This window comes from Mycotypha africana, assembly GCF_025528875.1.
Source record: "Mycotypha africana strain NRRL 2978 chromosome Unknown BDF20scaffold_5, whole genome shotgun sequence".
Lineage (NCBI taxonomy): Eukaryota > Fungi > Mucoromycota > Mucoromycetes > Mucorales > Mycotyphaceae > Mycotypha > Mycotypha africana.
In genome coordinates, this window is record NW_026515729.1 from 1364139 (window position 1) to 1383236 (window position 19098).

The following is a 19098-nucleotide window of genomic DNA, read 5'->3' on the forward strand; positions in this document are numbered from 1 at the left end:
TTAATCCTATCCAAATTCAAGTGACTTCTCAAGTTTTTTTACTTCTCGCATGAATTGATTTTTAATGCTCCCAACAAAGTTGGAGTCAGTAAGGCCATGGTTTCTTATAGTGAACAATTCACAATGAATATTCATCATCACTAGAACGGCCACAATAAACTAAGTATATATATATTGTTTGCGAAACTACACATTTATAACCCGTAATAATATCTAAATTAATGCAGAGTATGTATTGTTAGATTGTGTCTGAACTGTAAAAAACCAAAAAAAAAATAAAAATGGAAGGGTTCAAGTCCATATAATACGACACATATTGTCTTTTAGAGCGCGATTTAAGTGTATATATGACAATGTGCTTGTTGTTGTGAATAGAGATATTATGATAAAGAGTTGGAGAGAAGCAGAAGTCTAGTTTACAACTAAATTTTTTGCAAAATACAAAAGAAAAAAAAAAGTTAGATATGCTAAATCGCTTAAAACCCCACATCTTCGAATAACTTACGATTGCATCCATCTTTGCCAGGACATTGATGACACCAGCTACAACTTCCAAAGAAAGTTCTGTCCCGGAGGGTATTTCAACCTTACTATTACTTCCTGTAAACGGCCATGATGAATAATCGTTCATTAATTCATCGACTTTGTTGAATGCTTGTTCTCTGAGGTCAGGCTGAAGATACAGTAACGCATTTTCTAAAACATTAGCAGCGTACGCTGAGCAAATCATACTGACTGTTCTAACATAGGCGTGAGGTACATCTGATTGGGCATCAACAGCTGCTGGAGATACACGGGTTACCAACATGGTGCATACTCTTTTAATAATCTCTTCTTTTACGGCAGGATCTGCTACAGGATGTGTGGCCATATCAAATAACAAAAAGTTGCGCTTTTCTGTTCGAAGCACACCTTTATCAACTAGCCCTTTAGCTAAACGTTCTCGAACTTGTTTAAGTTGATATCCAATCTTCATCACATTCCAGGTCTCGCCTGTGAAATGAAAGGAAAAATATATGTCATACTTAAGCACATTGGATCATATAAACTGTAAGGACAATGCGTCAAATTTTACCACTCATTAAATCAATCCAAGTGGAAACACTCATCTTCTCACTTGTCTTCATCATCTTCAATGCTTCGTCCAAAAGAACTTCACCTGTCAAATTTTCGTTGACTACCTCAATATATCTATCTGCAAGCGGATATCTTCGGCGATTAGCATCTCTGACCATGGCAATTCTGCCTCTCAAAGCTAATTCAATCACAATGCAACCGCGTAGTGCGTAGCTGATACTATCATTCCAGAACGAGAGATATCCCTAACAAAGAGTATAACCATTTCCAAGTATAATACGTAGGCATGAGCTTCTTCCAGCAGCAGATGAAAATGTCAAGAGAAAAAGATGGATGAAATGCTAATTTACTTGTTTATCTTTAAGACCAAGTAGTAAAACTTCTTCCATTAGTGTTAATTTAGGTGTCGATTTGCTTTCATCTATATCTCGAGGGTCGTAAGCAATTTTTTTATCTGGGATCGGACTATTCCTCACAGGTTCTGTGCTGGTATGATGTTCATCTTCTGAATTACTGCTCTGTCCCCCGACTCTTCTTCTTGTAACTGTGGACATTGTTAAAGTCGTTCTGAATACTATTTATCGAATAATAGATATAACTGAGATTGGAGTAACTAAATTAGTCAAAAACCCTAAAAAGTATTAAGTAGAAGACAGCCGCTACACACCTCAACATATATCCCAGAACTTCAAATCCCCAAAATGTAAAGCGGATTTTGTGACGTGAAAAAAAAAGTACATAAAAAGCAATAGTTCAGGAAGAATAAACGTTCTTTTCATGAATGACGGTAGAAGAGTGCTTGCTCTCTTCTTACAAAAATAGTTAGTATTAAACAAGCTGTTATAGATATATTTGTTACAGTTCGTACAATGAAATGAAGTGTTTCAAATAGTACTTTAGCAATCTATGTGCTTCGTATTTACTCAGCTTCCTTGCTATTTCGAATCGACTTCACTTACAAGCTATTATACGCAAACGAGGACGCATTGTATAACCTTATCTATATTACCTTGACAGTTTGGAAGGCTCAGCTCAAGGCTAAACTTTAGTTAAGCGAAGGAGCTTTGCCAATTTCCTGGTTTTTACCAAATGAATGTCCTTTACACTTAACTCCGTCAAATCTGGCGTTTTCCCCCAAACCTTTTTCCTTTCCTTTTCTGTAACATTCTAAGGCACAGATTTTGAATTTCTTCATATTCAATATGAACTGAACGGTGACTTAAAAATCATGTGGTGGGTCTCAATAAAATGCGTTTATAGTTCTCTCTCATGTACAGTAAAAGGACAGAATATGCATCATTACAAACTTTATTCAAATATTTCAAAATTTAAACATTCTTATCCCTGTCCTCATCCTTTCGCTTGGCTTCCCTTCTTTCGTCAATTGTTACTTGTAGCCAAATAAAATCAGCTACTGAGACAATGAAACTATTTGAAAGGCCATATAAAGAGCTTACTCTGAATAACCATAACAAAGCTGTATGCAACAGTGATCGGGAAAACGCAATTACTTTGCCAAAAGTAACGCGCCTGACAAACACGTTCGAAGAGAGATTATCTCTAACATTATTGACAGGATTAAGCCTATACTTGTTTATCTTAAACCTCGGACTACCAGCTTCAATAACAGATGTTGAATTAGAAATGACAAGACAAATTAATGGGTACATATCCAGAAAATTATTTATTGGAAGGTTCCTACCGTTGGCTGGCCTTCTTTTACCTACATTGGCTAGTTTAACAGGTTTTCAAGGAACAGAAGACTTGTTATATGCTCGGCAGTAAGTTACTGAAGACTTTACCCTGTGTGATGTTTGCTTTATTTAACGTTTTTCAATTTCATTCGACAAGGTCCTCTTCAGAAATCCCTCTAATTACATTGCGAACTGCATCAGCCATTTTAGGGTCATCCACGGTTCCTCTCTGTTATTTAACCCTCCGTAACATGAATCATTCTCGTACAACGGCTACGTTAGCAGCCTCATTAATATTATTTGGTAAAACCAAAAATTGGTTGGATTACTTATTCTAAACTCTGCTCATACGTCTCTTCGATTGAAAGAAAATGGAATGATTGCACAATCGAGATATGTAACGCCTGATAATTACACTGCGATTTTTGGTGTGTTAGCTTTTTTTTTCTGGACGAAGAGTTATACATACACTAATCAAAGGTAACAAGTAAAATGCGGCTTATCATCAAGCTGCTAATGTAATGATATGCTAATTGACACATTTGTCAATATCAGCTCTCTCCTATGGCCTATTTTTGCTGGACTATGTCTCGGCTGTGGGATTAGGTAGATCCAACAACTTGTATGTTTCTTTGTCTTGAAACCTTCCTTAACTAATTTGTGCCATTTCAGTACGAAATGGACAGGTATATTTGCTTTGGGTGTAATATGGGTGGCTCATCTTACAGATACTTGGCAAAAGCTTTGCGACCGGCGAAATAATGTGGAGCATGTCGTCAAACACTTTTGCATAAAAGCTTTCATGATTGGTTTCCTCCCTGCCATTGTATACGGTGCTATTTTCAAGATCTATTTTAATGTTCTTGGGAATGCAAGTGACCATGATTTGTTACTAAGCCCACAACTAAAGCATTCGTTCAGCGGACCTAGCCAGACAGGTGTGTATACATGAAGAACTGATTGCTTGACAAATTGCTTAAGTTACTCACATATTTAGGCTATGGCACTCTGTTGGATGTATTACAGATATTGCATACGGTTCACAAATTCTTATTCGACATGTTGATCCAGTTGGTGGATATCTTCCATTGCATAACAGAGCAACTACTGAAGACAGTACTCGTAAATAATATATAAAGTTCAACACGTCGTTAAAATTGAGTCTGACTGTCTGTTGCTCGTTCATTGAATAGAGCAAGAAGTAACAGTGTATCCATACTCTGACATCAATCATCTCTGGACAGTACACGAAGCAAACCGAAGATGGAACTCCTCGCAATCTATTGAGTATGTTTGTGATGGTGATCAAGTTCGTTTAGAGCACTTCGCTTCAAGTCCTAAGCTCTATTTTCACGACGTGCGCCCGCAATTAACTGGTGAAAATGGACACAGTGAAGTAAAGTAAGTGTTGTTTACAAAGACAATTGTGTCAGAAAAAAGAAGGACGGGATATCGATACGGATATTTTCGTAATACCAAATACTGCATATGGAGATAGATTTATTATAGACAAGAACGATTATTGCACTCTTCGAAATTTAATAGAGGACAACAAGCCGAAACTAACATGGAAAGCTCTGAATCAAAAATTCCGTCTTCAACATCTTCGTGGTTGCATTCAGATTTCCCATGATACATGGTACATTTCCGGCGGGAACCAAAAAGAAGTTAGATGCATGTCTACCCGTGCTAACAATATACCAGCTTGGATAGTGGAAATAGCTAACAACAAAAAGTGTATGATGACAATTTATATGCCAAATATGGGTGTTCCATCATACTGACATTTGTTTTACATTCATAGCGGAAAGTACAGACTACATCAGTTATCAGGATATCTCATTGTCTGAAAAATTTAAAAAAGTTCACAATTTGATGTGGCATGCGGTATATAATCATTTACAAACTGGCACGTCCGCTACCGAGGCTCCTAAGTCCCAACATCGTCAGGAAGACGTTCCCAGCCAATGGCTTTTCAAGAGTGATGGATTGAAGTTCTGGAATGAATTATATGGTCATGCTGTGTACTTCATTCTTAATACAGTTGTACAGCGCATCATTCTGTTATCTATGCCAACATATGTGTCTTACTTCAGCTTTAATGCTATCTTCAGTCACTGTCAAGTTACACTCACACATTTATTTCCACGGATACACTCTACAGGTAAACTCAGCATTGTTGTTTTTCGGAGAAAAATCAAGGTGGCCAATGCAGATCTAAACAAAACTTTCTCGTTCAAAAGGCAACGATTCGCTACTGGATGAACATTACACAAAATCAGTTTCATTTTTCTATCCTGCTCTACTGGTTCACATTCTCCTCGTGAAAACTTTACCACTCTATTCACTTATTATGTCCGACATTTCCGGCGTCGTATATTGCGGTATTGGCTTAACGGCTATCATTTTCGAGGCTTGCACCTTCCGTTTATCCAATTTTGCTCTCCGTTCTATTGTGTTCTTCATCGTAGTATTATCTTATGTCAATTATAACCGATTGTCTGGGTTAACCTATGGAAATACCATTTGGCGTCGACTACGATATGAAGCTTCTGGCCTCAATATCGATTGTCTAAATTTCACATCGTCACCTTTTGTTACGGTTGATGTGGATGTACGTAACAGTGATACAGCTTCTTCTGCTGTTAAGACCGTTAATGTGGGGCTGGCTGATAGTCGCACAGAATCAATCCAATACAAAGATGACGAGGATGAAGAAGCAGACAAAATAATTAACTCACTGAAAGAGGAATCCTTTAGCCAAGAGGCCGATATAGCTACAGGTACTTTGCGTTACGACCGCGTTTTTCCTACAGAGGTTATTTCTCTTGAAGAAGCTGCACAGTGGGCATTTGACGTTACGAACAGTGTGTTGCAAAGACAAGATAAGGCTGCAGAAAAAGTTAAATTAGAGGAAGGGCTAAAGAAGCAAGCCAAACATATAAAGCAAACAAAGGAGGAGGAGGCCAATAGGATTCGACAAGACCTGAATAGTATTATTGAACAGGATGCTTTGATGGAGGATGACGATTAATATACCTTAAAACAATAAGAACACTGCATTAATTGGATAAATTTTCCCCCTCCTCCTCGTAACATATTTATGATATTCTAAGGATTCCGTTGTGATTACCATATATTAGTCATAAAAGGACGGAAACCAATTTTGGCATAATGACATTGGACAAGTACAGTAACAATACAATCCGTAAGTTTCTGTTAAACAGTAGGCTCAAAGTTTTCCTGAAGAAGCTTATTATCCACTGAATTGAGACTCAGTAACATTTATGAAAAAGGGGTACGGATGCACTTGCAGGTGCTATCGTCAGCAGTTACAACTCCGCTAAACTTCCTCATTCATAAAAATTTTCTGATTGCTTTCTTTAAACTTTTCCTTCTTTCCTTCAGCTCAGGAGCACTTTGGATTCATCATTATGGCCGCCAGTTGCCTTGTCAAGATATTGACTATTTTCACTCTATTAGCCGCTATATTTGTGGGATTAGATCGTAATAGAGAACGTTTCTTTATTTTTGATCAGAACGTCCTTCAAGAAATCGCCCAGAAGAACATTGAACTCTACAAAAATGATACCAATTTGATGATTCAAAATGTCGCTTATGACTTAGAAAAGAAATATCCTGGCCACATCTCAGTTAAACAAGATTGGGTATTCAACAATGCAGGCGGTGCTATGGGTACTATGTGGATCTTGCACGCTTCAATTACAGAATATGTCATTATTTTCGGTACACCTGTTGGCACAGAAGGACATACTGGCCGTTACCTCTGTGATGATTACTTTATTATTCTTGAAGGCGAACAATGGGCTGCTAATCCTGGCGATCTCAAGAGAACCGTTTATAAGCCTGGTGAAATGCATCTTTTGGCTAGAGGCCAAGCCCAACATTATAAGATTCCTGAGCATGCATGGGCTCTTGAATACGCTCGTGGTTGGATCCCTACTATGTTGCACTTTGGTTTATCTGATATGATTTTTTCCACTGTTGACTTCATTTCTCTTTTCCATACCTTCCGTATGTATGGTGGATGCCTTATTCGTGAACTTATTCAAGGAAAGATTTAGAAATATTTATCAGCCAATACGATAATCTAATACTTATATACATCCCATATAATAGTCTAGCTAATCTTATTAATTCTTATAAGCATAGTGTATATGTAAATCAAATAAAAAAAAAGTACCTGCTCGTACGAGTTTAATAGCACTCATTTACTATTCGCGCATGATGTTTAGAATTTCAAAGCCAACGATTGAGAATTCTCAGAAATTTTCGTTGTTTTCGCAGCTCTCTCTTCTTGTTGATATAGTTATAAAGATGGAGGCGATTGATGATTACGCCAATGAAAACATTGTTCGATCCATTGCATACACTGCGCTCGACTACCGTCAACAGCATCAGTATTTAAAGCTGTTGCCTATTTCATCCCAACTTTTACGTCAGCGTGTGCATATTCTTGGACCTTCTTCAAGTAACAACCAAGGTACTACTGATTATAAGGAGTGGGATAATGTCGTGCAATGGCAAGATGACAATTGCCCTGCCATGATTGAAACACTCTGGGCAGCAAAGGGAGATGCCGCTGCTGAAGAGTTATATCAAAGGCCAGTTTACTACAAACGTATGGACGCGGATACCTTACATGCTATCATCGAATTTGCCGACAAGGATACACAACACTTTGTTGTCGTGCTATTATTAGAAGACGGTAGTGGAGATATTTCAGATATAAAGTATCATAACACCAAAGAACTCACCAAAGATGAATGGATTGATGTTTTTGGAAACTGGTCGAGGACTATTGAGGATGCTGAAAGAGTGTTTTTGACAAAAGTAACTAGAAATAAAAAAGTTTTTACCGCAGGAACACCAGATGTAAGTCTACGTACAAAAGAAACTGGGATCACTCAAACAGCTCCCAAATGCTAAAAAAAATTGATATCTACAAACCATCAGAGTATGAAAGGTGGTAGCAAAGAAGCACCGGAGGATTACTGGGGTGATTGGTCTTCAGATGATGCATCTTCACCCAAACAAAAGACTTGCAAGAATAAGCAACATCCTCTAAGTGCCGATTTGAAAGAGTTAGAAGACGATTCAGAAGAAGATGAATATTACACAAGATGGAGTAAAAATCCGGGGACACTAACGCCTGGACCTGGAGAGCAGGAAAGATCACATTCAGGTAGAATTATGCAATCAATCAGTCAGGAGGAATTGAATGAGGAGTACGATCAGTCCTACAACCCTTTGTTCACTGTACCAAGTGTGCCCAATCTGATGGATGCTCATACAGCCGCTTTATCTGAATTAACTCATATGCTACAAACATCGCTTCCTCATCAGCAGCGTAATAGGCCGCTCGTGCAACCCATGACTCAGATCAATCCTTTACCGAAAGCAGTGACCCGCCTTAGATCAGGCATGGATGATTTAAGCATAAGCTCATCTCCATCAGTTGAAGAAGACCAACAGCACGAAGAAGACATCAGCAATTTCACCGCGCACAAGAAAATAGTACCTGGCGCTTATCCTGAGTCTGGTACTCACACTCCCAGCCACCAGTACGGGGAAGAAGAAGAAAAGCTGTTAAGAAATAAGGAAGCAGGTAGAGGCTTATTCATGAAGAGTTTGAGTGCTTTGATTGGAGCTGCACGTTTATTAGGATATGAGCCGAAGGATATTCTGGAAATGGTACAAGAGATTGTAAATAAGACATAGCAAAAGTAAAATTAAGGAACTGCAGCATTGTTGACCTAGTGTTAAGCCATCGTCATCCTCCATTTAAACATGCATTCTGTCAAAGATATTATCATCTTTGTTTTTGTTATCTATAAATACATATCACTTCTTAATGGATCTTCTTTATTTACTCTTTAATCTTGATTTGCAATTTAATATATCCATTTGACAGTCTTATTATCGTCTCGCTTATTTTCAACTGTCTTTCTATTCAGGACCTCCAGCACCTTTTCTCTCACACCTTGTTTACCTTGACGATCGCGCAAAAAGTAATCGACCACTTCCTCACGGGTCATGGCAAAATTTCCAACATCAGGTGCCTCGCCTGTTACCACGCGTCTAATATCTTCTTCGGCTGGTAACATATATTTGCGATGAGGGTACTTCTTGTAATCACGGTTTGTCAATAAATCCAAACGTAAAGGCGAAGGACTATCAAAATAGTCTGCTTTAATCTTAGCATCGTTGACGGCAGATAAGTCTTTAGGATCCCAGTTAGGTTTAGATTTGGTGACCAAGGTGGCTGTAACACCTTCCTTAAAGTCATGACCCTTCAAAAACTTTTGTACTAAATGGTATTCCATCTTGAAGCATTGTCCTAAACTCAAAGTAGCACCATTGCGGATTTGCTGTAAAGTAACCTTAAGAGATGTAGGTGACATCTTTTTCAATAAACCCAACGTCTCTTCAACAAATTCAGGCAGATGTGTTTCCTTTTCGAGAGCAGCAATAATTTCATCAACTGTGTCGTATTTGAAACAACGGTCAATGATACGACGCTTTTCGCCGGAAAGACTGAAGCGAGGTTCATCTTGCAGTTCACCTGAGAATTCTTCAAGAGCTGCATTGACGATATCGTGATTTGCATTATCTAATTCGGCCAAGCGTGATTCGAGAGCGTGAAGACGAGATGAGGGTATATAGTGGGTAGCAATACCAGCATATAAAACGTCTGTGCCCTTAAGGCGTTTACCAGTCAAACCAAGGTAAACACCCAATTGGCCGTCTAATCTTGATAAGAAGAAAGATCCTCCGACTTCAGGCAAGAAGCCAATGGCGGTTTCAGGCATAGCAAACAAGGTGTTTTCTGTAGCCACACGGAAAGGGGCATGGACAGATAAGCCTACACCACCACCCACTGTAAAGTTGTTAAAGATCAGTTTTCTGAGCCAATACTTTCCAATTGAAGAAAACTATGTTAACTTACTGGTTATACCATCCATAAGAGCGATATAAGGGGTATCAAGAGTAGCAATTAAATGGTCTAATTGATATTCTTCTTCGAAAAACTTGGTAGCAGTGGGATCACCAGCTTCCGCTAAATCAACAACAGCTATTGATTGGAACATTAAATTCAGACTATGGTTAAAAATGTGGGGTAAAAAATATCAGCAAAATAAAAGCTTTCCTTACTTTTAACGTCACCCCCTGCACAAAAGCCTTTGCCACCAGAGCTCTTTAGTATTATAACCTTGGCTAAATCAGACTTTTCCCAAGACTGAAGAAGAGAGAAAAACGTTAAAATGCAACAAACGTGCGATGTAAGTTTTCAAGCTGATCTCCTTACTTGAAGTTGCGGTAAAAGCGAACGAACCATTGTGAGGTTCAGCGCGTTTAACTTCTTTGGACGATTTAAAATAAGATGACGCGCAGCTAGGTTGCTCTTGGTTTGTACTTCTGCCTAGTAATTTCAGAAACAGATTCAGGTTAAATCGTACGGAATGTAAAATCACTGTCGAATTCTTTGTTTCGGTGCCATACTTGAGTGGCTTCTAGGCCAGAGATTGAGCTCTGTGCATTTGTTGCCATCTACAGTTTAATTACTTCCTTGTTTAATATTTACTATTTTCTTTCACTATTCTTTCCACGTCGAAATCGTGTTTGTACCTTTCTCAGATTGTTGCTGTTGTTCGGTGATAGCCAATTTTTTGTTTGAGTTAGTCGTCTACTGGCTGAAGCCATATTTATATTGCGAGATCGTATTGCGACTGCTGGTTGAGTGAGAGCTCTTCTCGTAATGACTGACTGTATTGAGCGTCTTTCAATCAAGCTTAGTTGTTTAAAAAAGATTCGGCTCATTTTTGCACTATAATAAAGTTTATAGAAAAGGTGGGAAAAAATTGCGTTTTTTCACATTTTAAGCAGGTGCAGAACCTTGCCATCATCTGCTGCCTGGGATTGAAGGCGGTATTTTTTTTCATGAAATTCAGGTTCAGTAACATGCTTATAGAACGAGAACAATATACCTTTCTTTGTATATTACCTGCCGAGGATTTAAAGACGGCCAGAATGCTATAAATATGCTGTTAGGGGTTGTGAATCAAATGCTATGATTTTCGTAACAGTCATTTCATTACGTAAAGCATTAGAGGAGCGATTATCTCTGTGTATATTTTGCATGCACATCTCAACGAAATATCACACATTTTCTTCTTACGATTCTTTATATCCTTTTTCATGATTTTTTTCCAACTAGTGTTTTGAAGAAAGTTATGTTTCACAAATTTCACTCAAGTTGACATGTCAGTATAGCAAATTCGCTTCGTAGCAATTAGGCGTTTAGTTGCTTTTTGATTTGCCTATGCTCTTTGTCACTACGATTTCTCGCTGTCTGTTGGAATTTAGAGATTGGAAAATAGCCGAAGTGAATTGCAACAATGTGCGCCGTATCACTCCGCTATTATTTGAAAGGAAGTGTTCGTAAAACTCAATGGATAAGTATATTCAATAACCTAGTTGAGATGGAATGCAACCAGAATAGCGGTATGTTTCAAGTGTTACTGTTGAATAGTAATAGCAAGGACGATTAACGTGATGAATGTGTAGATTACTTGCTATTTAATCACTTGGCTAACCATACCAGTGGTGCATATTAACTTGATCAGCGTTTGACGATGTTTAGAGAAAGAAAGCGGAAAATGATAAATGGAATTCAAATGTCTGTAATTCTTATGATTGATATCTTAATCAAACCACGGTGTATACTACACTATCTAAAATTTAAAGATAGCTTTGTGAGTTTCTTCACTAGAGCTCCTATAGCCACTTTATTTCAGTCTCCATCGGGATTTTGATAACGCATAATGCACGTTGAATTAATACTTGTTTCTTAAATTGTTCTGCAATCAAAAACTGAAACCTTCATTGATTTCCCCAATAATACAAAAAAAATATCCGTTTATTTTACATGCACCATCTTTTTAATCCCCATTTTGTAACACAAACCAGTAGAGAAGTAGGATTATAAGAACGAGGAAACGAGATGAAATTTATCTGTAAGCCCATATACTTTGTAAATACATTACGAGTCATATGGGCATTATTTTTACTATACAACGAGTTTTTCATATATAAATTTGCTGCTCATCAGTGCGCCATTCGACAACGCTACGAGCAAGCAGTTACAAAAGGACGTTTCATCTTCATTGGTGACCCACAGATTACAGATGACCACTCTTACAACCGGCCATGGATCATCATGCAACTGACTAAATTTTACAGCTCAATATATATGAAGCGAAATTATAAACATATTAAAAGTGCTCTCCAACCGACCGACATTGTTATGATGGGCGATCTGATGGATAATGGTCGAGATTGGAACGATGAAACGTATGCTACAGATAAGAGACAAAATCCAGATTATATCAAATTCGATTTATAAACCAATGAAAAACATTTGATCTTAGATATAAACTCGAAGTTGAACGATTTCATACAATTTTCCCTCAAGATAGCTCTGTGGACGTACATTATATGGTCGGAAATCATGACATCGGATTTGGAAGTGGCATAGAGGAACATTGGATCAAGCGTTTTAGTCAATATTTTGGACCGACATCGTATATATTCCAAAAATACGGATATACCTTCATTGTGCTCGATACTATATCACTCGGCTCTGATGATCCCTCGATTAGACAAGAGGCAGAAGAAGTTCTTCGACAACAGTCTGTGCTTAAAGACAAGAACAAAATCTTATTGACCCACGTTCCACTCTTCAGAACAGATGAATGTGGTCCTTACCGACAATCTAAGGATAAAACGATTAGACAAGGACGTGGTTATCAATATCAAAATCTACTCACTGAAGAAATGTCCGATTATTTATTAAAGGAAATCGATCCTGTGCTGATCTTTTCAGGAGATGATCATGACTACTGCAAAATAATCCACAATGGCTATAACCGAAGTGTAGAGTTTACAGTCCCGACATTTAGTATGGCTCAAGGACTAAAATATCCCGGATTCGTCACTTTGAATATGGTGAAGAACGAGACATTAGCACCAACTACAGCTAAGCAATTAACAACTCACTTATGCTGGTTACCGAACCAGGTTGATATCTTTATCAATTATGCTTATTTGTTGATCATCACTCTATTCATTTTGATTATTTGGAGCTTTGTGTTCAACCGAAAAAGATTTAGACGCAACTATTTCGTTGCAGATAACATGTCATTACCCATTTACAGGACGTTTTACCCACCTTTTATGTCGTCTTCTTCTTCAGTACTGCAGTCTAACAGCACTTATGATAAGCCTTTATTCCATGGTCGCACAAGCGAATATCAGCATCAAGAAAAAAATTCATCATTAGCATCAGCATCCGCATCGCATATTTCAACATCATTTTCCCCAGCAACATCAAGCTTTTTCTACAGTGTCAAAGTATTTGTTTATACCATAAAAGATATAGCATGGGTTAGTTTTATTGTCTATATCCTTTGCATTCTAATTTTGTAAAGCAGAAAGAAATAAAGAGTATCTTTATTGATTGTCGAATAAAAAGATAATATGTATGGAATAAAGATATGAACTAAATTACACAAAATGAAAAGTATTAGATGGATATGATTGTAAATGTAAATGGAAGATACAAAAAGTGCGTGTGGTATACGGGGGTTTCCTAATGTATATTGAATGAATGTTGAGTATCAGATGGAGATTGGTTGGACTGTTGCTGTGATAAGGCATTCGGATTTAGGGTATGCTGTTGTTGTATAATGGGTAATGTTGTTTTTAGAAGGGGTGTTACTGCTGTATCGGTATTAGAAGCTATAGGAATTGAAGAATCAGTCGTCGTGGGATGAGATGAATTTGTGGTATTATAAAACAAAGAGGAGGGATCAATGACATTGTTATTGCTTCGATGTGACTTTGTTGTAGCTGTAACAGTACCGTTTTCTGCCATAAGGCCATTGATTGTCATGATGTGTTGTTGTGCTGGCAGTGCTGCCGTTGTAGCTTGTACTTGTAGAGACCGTGATTGTAAATGATGTTGCATTTGATGTTGTGCTTGAGCGGCTGTTGCTACTGCTGCTGCTGAACGATATTTCAATCTCGTCCCTCTTCCTAACGTGTGATCGTGTTGGATAGCATAAATCTGCATCTCTCTCGCATATCGTTCTTTATCTATCTGAGCTTTTGTCTTCCATGGTAATTTTGCTTCTTCTGACATACGATGCCATCGGTCGGCACAAAGCTTGCTAATCTGTCCTACGTTCGAACCTGGGTAGTTGCGCATTGTTTCTGGTCGAACTTCTGTCAGATACCACATATAGGCTGACAAAGGATGCTTAGGGGGCGGAGGTATTGTCGTTCCTTCTTGAACAAGCCCAGATTCATGACCTTGTGTCGCCGCTGAGGTAGAATTGCCCATGTACTTCTTTCCTGTGCCTCGTTTGCTATCATTGTGGATAGTGTTCGTACTGCCGCCCTGATGGGGCTTTCTTTTCATTTTTCGCGCATTTGCTATTGCATTATTATTATTATAAGAACTGTATCGGTTATTGTTGGATTTTGGAATGCGGTTGAAGTGATACCCAGCTTTCACTAACTCTGCTCTTGATCTACGAATATACATGGAGTTAGGATGTAATAGTTTTTGTTCCTCTTTTAGATGGCTTGCTTGTTTGATATATTTGTCTTTTTCAGACTGAGGCAAATTCTTCCAACGAGTTCCAATCTGTTTACTGATCTCGGCCACTTTTAAGGTAGGGTTTTGTTCTTTAAGAAGTTTTCGTATTTCTTTGTTGAAAAGTAAATAAGCATTCGGTGGTCTAGTGACCCTCACAAGAGGTTCACTATTAGCGTCGTTGCTACGGTTATTGTTGTTAAATTGGTCAGGTTGGTTTTGAAGAGTTGGAACTGCTATGTGTGAGGGTGCAGTCCGTTTTGGCATCATAGAATTCTGGAGAAAAGGCTGTTGCTGATGTGCTGGTAATACATTATTCATATCGGTAATATTAGTTTTAGTACTGGTATTAGTAATACTACTACTAGTAGTAGTAGTAGTATGAATAGGAGTAGAGGATGCAGCTGTGGCTGTCATATCACGAGTAGTGGAAGGCGTCATTGGTATAATTGGTGAAATGGACGAAGTATTTGTCATAGTAGTGTTAATCGAAGAAGCTGGTGAAGTTACGGAAGCAGTGGTAGTAGTGGTAGTATTTGTAACGGACTGTTGCTGTTGTTGGTGTGTTATAGGTGGAGAGTTGGACATGGCTGTTGATGAAGAGTGTGTTCGCTGCGGTGGCATCCGTAGAGTAAACTGGTATGGCTGATAGCCAGAAGCTGTAGATAGGTGGAACGGTGTTGGAGTCCCAACTGTTGCAGCTGCTATGGCCGCTGCATTGGGATCTTGCATGAGATGAGGCGAGGCATTAGAATTGGTTATATGATCTCTGTGCATCAACTGCTGAGTTTGTTGTTGTTGATGATGATGATGATGATGGCATACAGCCGGAGAGCCTAGAGTATGCTGTGACGACGGGGGGTGTATTGATGAGGAAGGGTTGAATATTTGAGCTTGACTAAGGGCCGCATACTGCCCTAAACTATAATGTAAACTTTCTGATAGATTGTCTTTAAATAAATGTTAGTTTCGAGTCTACATTTAACAAGTTTGCAGTTAACATATATTGTCGAATACATTACTCATGAATATTTTAGCATAAGATATAGAAAGACAATGGTAATGATACAGTGAAAGAGGTATAAAATAAAATAAAAAAAATTCAAAAAAAAAAATAACTTTGTAGGATTTCAAAATTAAGGGGAGAGCGAGGGAGTGATATTTTTGGCTAAAAAATAAGGCAAAAAGGGAAGCTCCCCTTTAACTTTAACTTTCTAACCCCACGTGTCGTATACAACTAGTCAAAGGTTTCGGCATAAAAATGTTTACTGATTTCCTGAATCCGGCTTTAACGGATCCGCAGAATCTATTCGGCCCTTCTTTTCTTAGCGCAGAGATACCGTTATTGAGCTTTTTCTTTCCGGTAACAGGAGGAATAAGGGCAAATTTCGAACTTTGCTACTCTATCATTGACAGCAAATAATAAGGAGGCCGGGAAATCTTAGCTAAGTCCATATGAAGGCAATGATGTATAGGTTTACTTTATATTGATATTTTAGGTTATCTGATCTAAAAATCGGCAATTACAAACCTTGGGTAACATTAACAACTAGAAATAAATGGAAAACAATTTCTTCCAGCTGCAATTTTAAGGGAAAATATGAAACAAGAATATTCGACAAGCATAAATCTGTAGATCAATTCTTAAATAGTCAAGTCTTTTCAAGGTGAAATTAAACTGTCAAAAGCTGCATGCATACATGTATTTTCAACAACTGTCAAAAGATGTATATCCAAATGCTAAGCTTGCTTCTCATTGGCTCGAGATAATTTGCAATCTGATAAGGTCTTTTCAACCTAATATTTAAGACAAAGAGATTAGTCTTCCTTTCTTTTTTGTTATGATGTATTTATCTTTTAATTCTTTGATTTTCGCCTTTTTTCCTTTTGTGTCTTCAGAAAATCGTTTCGTAAGGATCCTAACTGGCTGAAGAAACAAACAAAATAATGAAACAGCATGAAAGGCTAGGTTCGGGCAACCTATAAGCTGTCCATATACTGATATAAAGCAAACAAAACCGTCGCATTCGAAATCATGCACTTACCTAAGTGGTGCAACTCTAGGGTTGTAGTCGTATTACCAGGGCCAATTGCCGATGACTTTGTCTACAAACGTTATCAGCCCCGTCGTCATTTGCAGTAATAAAAGAAACAATTTAATACCAGATTTTCTGTGAGAGCCTTCGCATGGCTAAACGCTTACCTAGGAGACAGAATTATCCAAATTTTATTGTGTATTCTACAATGTGGGATAAACTCACGAATCTGCGTCTTCCAAACGCACAAGACACTAGATTTACTTCTGGAGAGACTTGAGTCACCTGCATAAGCTATCGCAACCTGTGATCGCTCATAAAAACGAGAACCCTACAATCTTGAATGGTGTGTGCAAGCAAGCAAAACTCATATGGGCTGGCTGTGATGACGCAATTACAGTAGATCCTGTTCCTGAAGACCAACTGGTCCCTGATTTGCAAGCACTTGATTCAATGCGGTGTCTGGTGAATATTTGCTTATTTTAACAATCAGCACAGCTGCTCTAATTCGCAAGATAATGAATACGAAAGGAAATCAATCCTGCCAAGAGTTTGTTTTCTTTAACGCCAATATTCAATGGGAAGTCAGCAATAGCAGTCTTTTAATACACAAGAAGCCGATCATTTTCTGTCAAAATCAAAATATCCTTGGGCCAACTGAACGAATATACTCACATGCTATCTTTGCAGAAATTACTACATGAGTCTGGTTCTTCTTTAAAGGAATCAATATGTATAAAAATAGACGCTATCAGAGAAAGTCTTATTACTTCCATCTGTATGAAGCCCAAAACAGATAACAGCATTATAGAAACAACAACAATGGTTAAATTGACTGTCTCAAATCTTTTAAAATTGAGGGGACTGCAAAGACATGAGCAAAAGTCTTTGTCATTTGATTTCAGTGAGCAGTAAACAAAATAGAACCCTCTGATGTATCCATTATAAATGGAGAGATATTCAATCAATTATCGAATTGTAGAGTTCCGAGTACAGTAGATTTCTCGAAACTTGATTTGTCAAAATCCAAAGATCTTTCCAAGCAGTTTATTGAATCCTTACGGGCAAATCAAGTAACACGCAGACTTCATTTTGAACTTTACTATATACAATGCGTTAGAACTAATGATCTTTGCAATAGGAAGCAAATCTCTTTAGCTAGTGTTGACTTTTTTGAGGGTGGAGATGGCAAGCATGTTTATTCTTCATGGACTATGTACCTCTCCTGTTGAGCCTTTAGGTAATAACTCCTGTAACACCGTCAACAGCTTTTCCTTGTCATGCTTTGTTTCGTTTAAATCAGCTAAAAGTTTCCGTCTATCACAATCCATCAATCGCCAATTTGGAGATGCCTGCTTTTTCAACCAATTAAAGTCTTCTACTTTATCATACAGATTTTGTTGATTCGTCTCTAAATTCCAACAGCCTACTTGAATTCCATCTGAATCCTCTATAATCGGACGACTAGTGACATGCAGTACCATATCCACTTTGTGAGCTTCATGGATTCGCAACTATGAGTGAAATAAACTATCAGCCTAACAAAAAAAAATAGTCCTCAGTTATCGCTTTTCTCCGGATTTATCTTACCTGATGACAGCCTGCATACACTATTGAATCTGTTAAACCGTAAATAAGTATTGAACCTTGAATATTGCCACAATACAGCAGACACCGATGTAGGTTTTTGACATGGATGGCTGATATCTGCACCAATTCGTCTTCCAAATCAATAATACAGTTGTTGAGACCAGATAAAAGAATATCCATACTTTTTCGTTCTTTATCTCTTTGTAAGTGGTCCTTTATACATATGACTTGCTCTGCTTTATCTTTAATAAATACGGTTGCATCTGTCAAAACTTGATCCCCTTCAGGTACCATTGTTTTTGATGGTATAGAGACTGTAGTTGTCGTCTTGTCGTTATCCCCAGTCGTCATTTTTTTACGCGATTTGAACGAAAACTTTGGTTTTGGTGTCAGTGCTGTTTTGGTTGTTTCTAATCTATCACTCAATTCTTTCAATTGCTGTATAATAAAAAAAAAATGCGAAAAGACACAGAAAGCGTTAGAGTTAAAGCCGTCCTACTGTTATTGGGCGATCAAATAAGCTTACCAGCGAGAATTGCCGTTCATCGTAAGAGGGTATATATTCTGTTGCTTTTGTTAAATCTTTCTCGAGATCATTTATTTGCTTTAGAATACTGGTAAAATGTTGCGTTAGATTGTTTTTATGCAAATCTGCAGATTGCGAAATCTCGTCATCAATAGCTGCAGGAAAGGCACAGGAGTGTAAGTATAGTGAGTTAAGAGCATAATGTCGTTGTGACGTATACCTTTTCGTCTTGTTCTAAACTCTAAAAAGAAATCGTTGGATGCCTCTGTTGCTGTTTTTTCCGTCATCTACAGTTTGAATCAAAAAGTTCAAAAGATTTTGGAACATTTTTAGGGGGAAAAGAACAGATGAACTTGATGAACTCTTATTGGTGGAAACTCTGTACCTGAGTAGAGTAACAAATCAAACTAAACTTGAACCCACGAAACTTAACATGATGTACAAAAAAGAAATCGCTCATATTATGCATAGTTTGTGCTCTATTTTAAGCTAATG

General features: G+C 37.8%; 8 protein-coding genes across 8 annotated transcripts; 4 read left to right on the plus strand and 4 right to left on the minus strand.

Annotated features, from left to right (window-relative positions):
• Positions 1–17: 17 nt before the first annotated feature.
• Positions 18–2121, minus strand: BDF20DRAFT_870149 (Golgi phosphoprotein 3-domain-containing protein). The gene is made up of 4 exons (XM_053081033.1): positions 1428–2121; positions 1076–1322; positions 506–993; positions 18–422 (listed from the first exon to the last, which is right to left on the minus strand). The coding sequence occupies exons 1-4, from the start codon at positions 1629–1631 to the stop codon at positions 417–419; spliced, it is 945 nt and encodes a 314-aa protein (XP_052936471.1). The 5' UTR covers positions 1632–2121; the 3' UTR covers positions 18–416.
• BDF20DRAFT_870152 (Dolichyl-phosphate-mannose-protein mannosyltransferase-domain-containing protein) lies at positions 2104–6047 on the plus strand. Its single transcript, XM_053081034.1, has 11 exons — positions 2104–2348; positions 2475–2858; positions 2929–3074; positions 3140–3251; positions 3327–3377; positions 3444–3709; positions 3798–3893; positions 3965–4172; positions 4270–4508; positions 4576–4935; positions 5015–6047. Exons 2-11 carry the CDS (start codon positions 2500–2502, stop codon positions 5803–5805), a joined length of 2628 nt encoding a protein of 875 aa, XP_052936472.1. The 5' UTR covers positions 2104–2348; positions 2475–2499; the 3' UTR covers positions 5806–6047.
• On the plus strand, positions 5951–6936 carry BDF20DRAFT_514757 (ERG2/sigma1 receptor-like protein). Its single transcript, XM_053075639.1, has 2 exons — positions 5951–6069; positions 6180–6936. The coding sequence occupies exon 2, from the start codon at positions 6206–6208 to the stop codon at positions 6854–6856; it is 651 nt and encodes a 216-aa protein (XP_052936473.1). The 5' UTR covers positions 5951–6069; positions 6180–6205; the 3' UTR covers positions 6857–6936.
• Positions 6937–7109: 173 nt separating this feature from the next.
• On the plus strand, positions 7110–8513 carry BDF20DRAFT_819744 (uncharacterized protein; the record flags this gene model as incomplete). Its single annotated transcript, XM_053077479.1, has 3 exons — positions 7110–7671; positions 7771–8142; positions 8260–8513. 3 exons carry the CDS (start codon positions 7110–7112, stop codon positions 8511–8513), a joined length of 1188 nt encoding a protein of 395 aa, XP_052936474.1.
• An 86-nt stretch (positions 8514–8599) lies between these two features.
• BDF20DRAFT_514465 (ClpP/crotonase-like domain-containing protein) lies at positions 8600–11058 on the minus strand. Its single transcript, XM_053075638.1, has 8 exons — positions 10892–11058; positions 10798–10826; positions 10422–10706; positions 10296–10343; positions 10102–10215; positions 9948–10032; positions 9742–9867; positions 8600–9672 (listed from the first exon to the last, which is right to left on the minus strand). The coding sequence occupies exons 3-8, from the start codon at positions 10611–10613 to the stop codon at positions 8687–8689; spliced, it is 1551 nt and encodes a 516-aa protein (XP_052936475.1). The 5' UTR covers positions 10614–10706; positions 10798–10826; positions 10892–11058; the 3' UTR covers positions 8600–8686.
• Positions 11059–11690: 632 nt separating this feature from the next.
• On the plus strand, positions 11691–13309 carry BDF20DRAFT_870165 (Metallo-dependent phosphatase-like protein). Its single transcript, XM_053081035.1, has 2 exons — positions 11691–12146; positions 12224–13309. Exons 1-2 carry the CDS (start codon positions 11797–11799, stop codon positions 13278–13280), a joined length of 1407 nt encoding a protein of 468 aa, XP_052936476.1. The 5' UTR covers positions 11691–11796; the 3' UTR covers positions 13281–13309.
• Positions 13310–15553, minus strand: BDF20DRAFT_870169 (uncharacterized protein). Its single transcript, XM_053081036.1, has 2 exons — positions 15474–15553; positions 13310–15401 (listed from the first exon to the last, which is right to left on the minus strand). Exons 1-2 carry the CDS (start codon positions 15475–15477, stop codon positions 13444–13446), a joined length of 1962 nt encoding a protein of 653 aa, XP_052936477.1. The 5' UTR covers positions 15478–15553; the 3' UTR covers positions 13310–13443.
• Positions 15554–17692: 2139 nt separating this feature from the next.
• BDF20DRAFT_819451 (tubulin binding cofactor C-domain-containing protein) lies at positions 17693–18890 on the minus strand (the record flags this gene model as incomplete). Its single annotated transcript, XM_053077459.1, has 4 exons — positions 17693–18001; positions 18078–18515; positions 18604–18758; positions 18824–18890. 4 exons carry the CDS (start codon positions 18888–18890, stop codon positions 17693–17695), a joined length of 969 nt encoding a protein of 322 aa, XP_052936478.1.
• Positions 18891–19098: the final 208 nt, after the last annotated feature.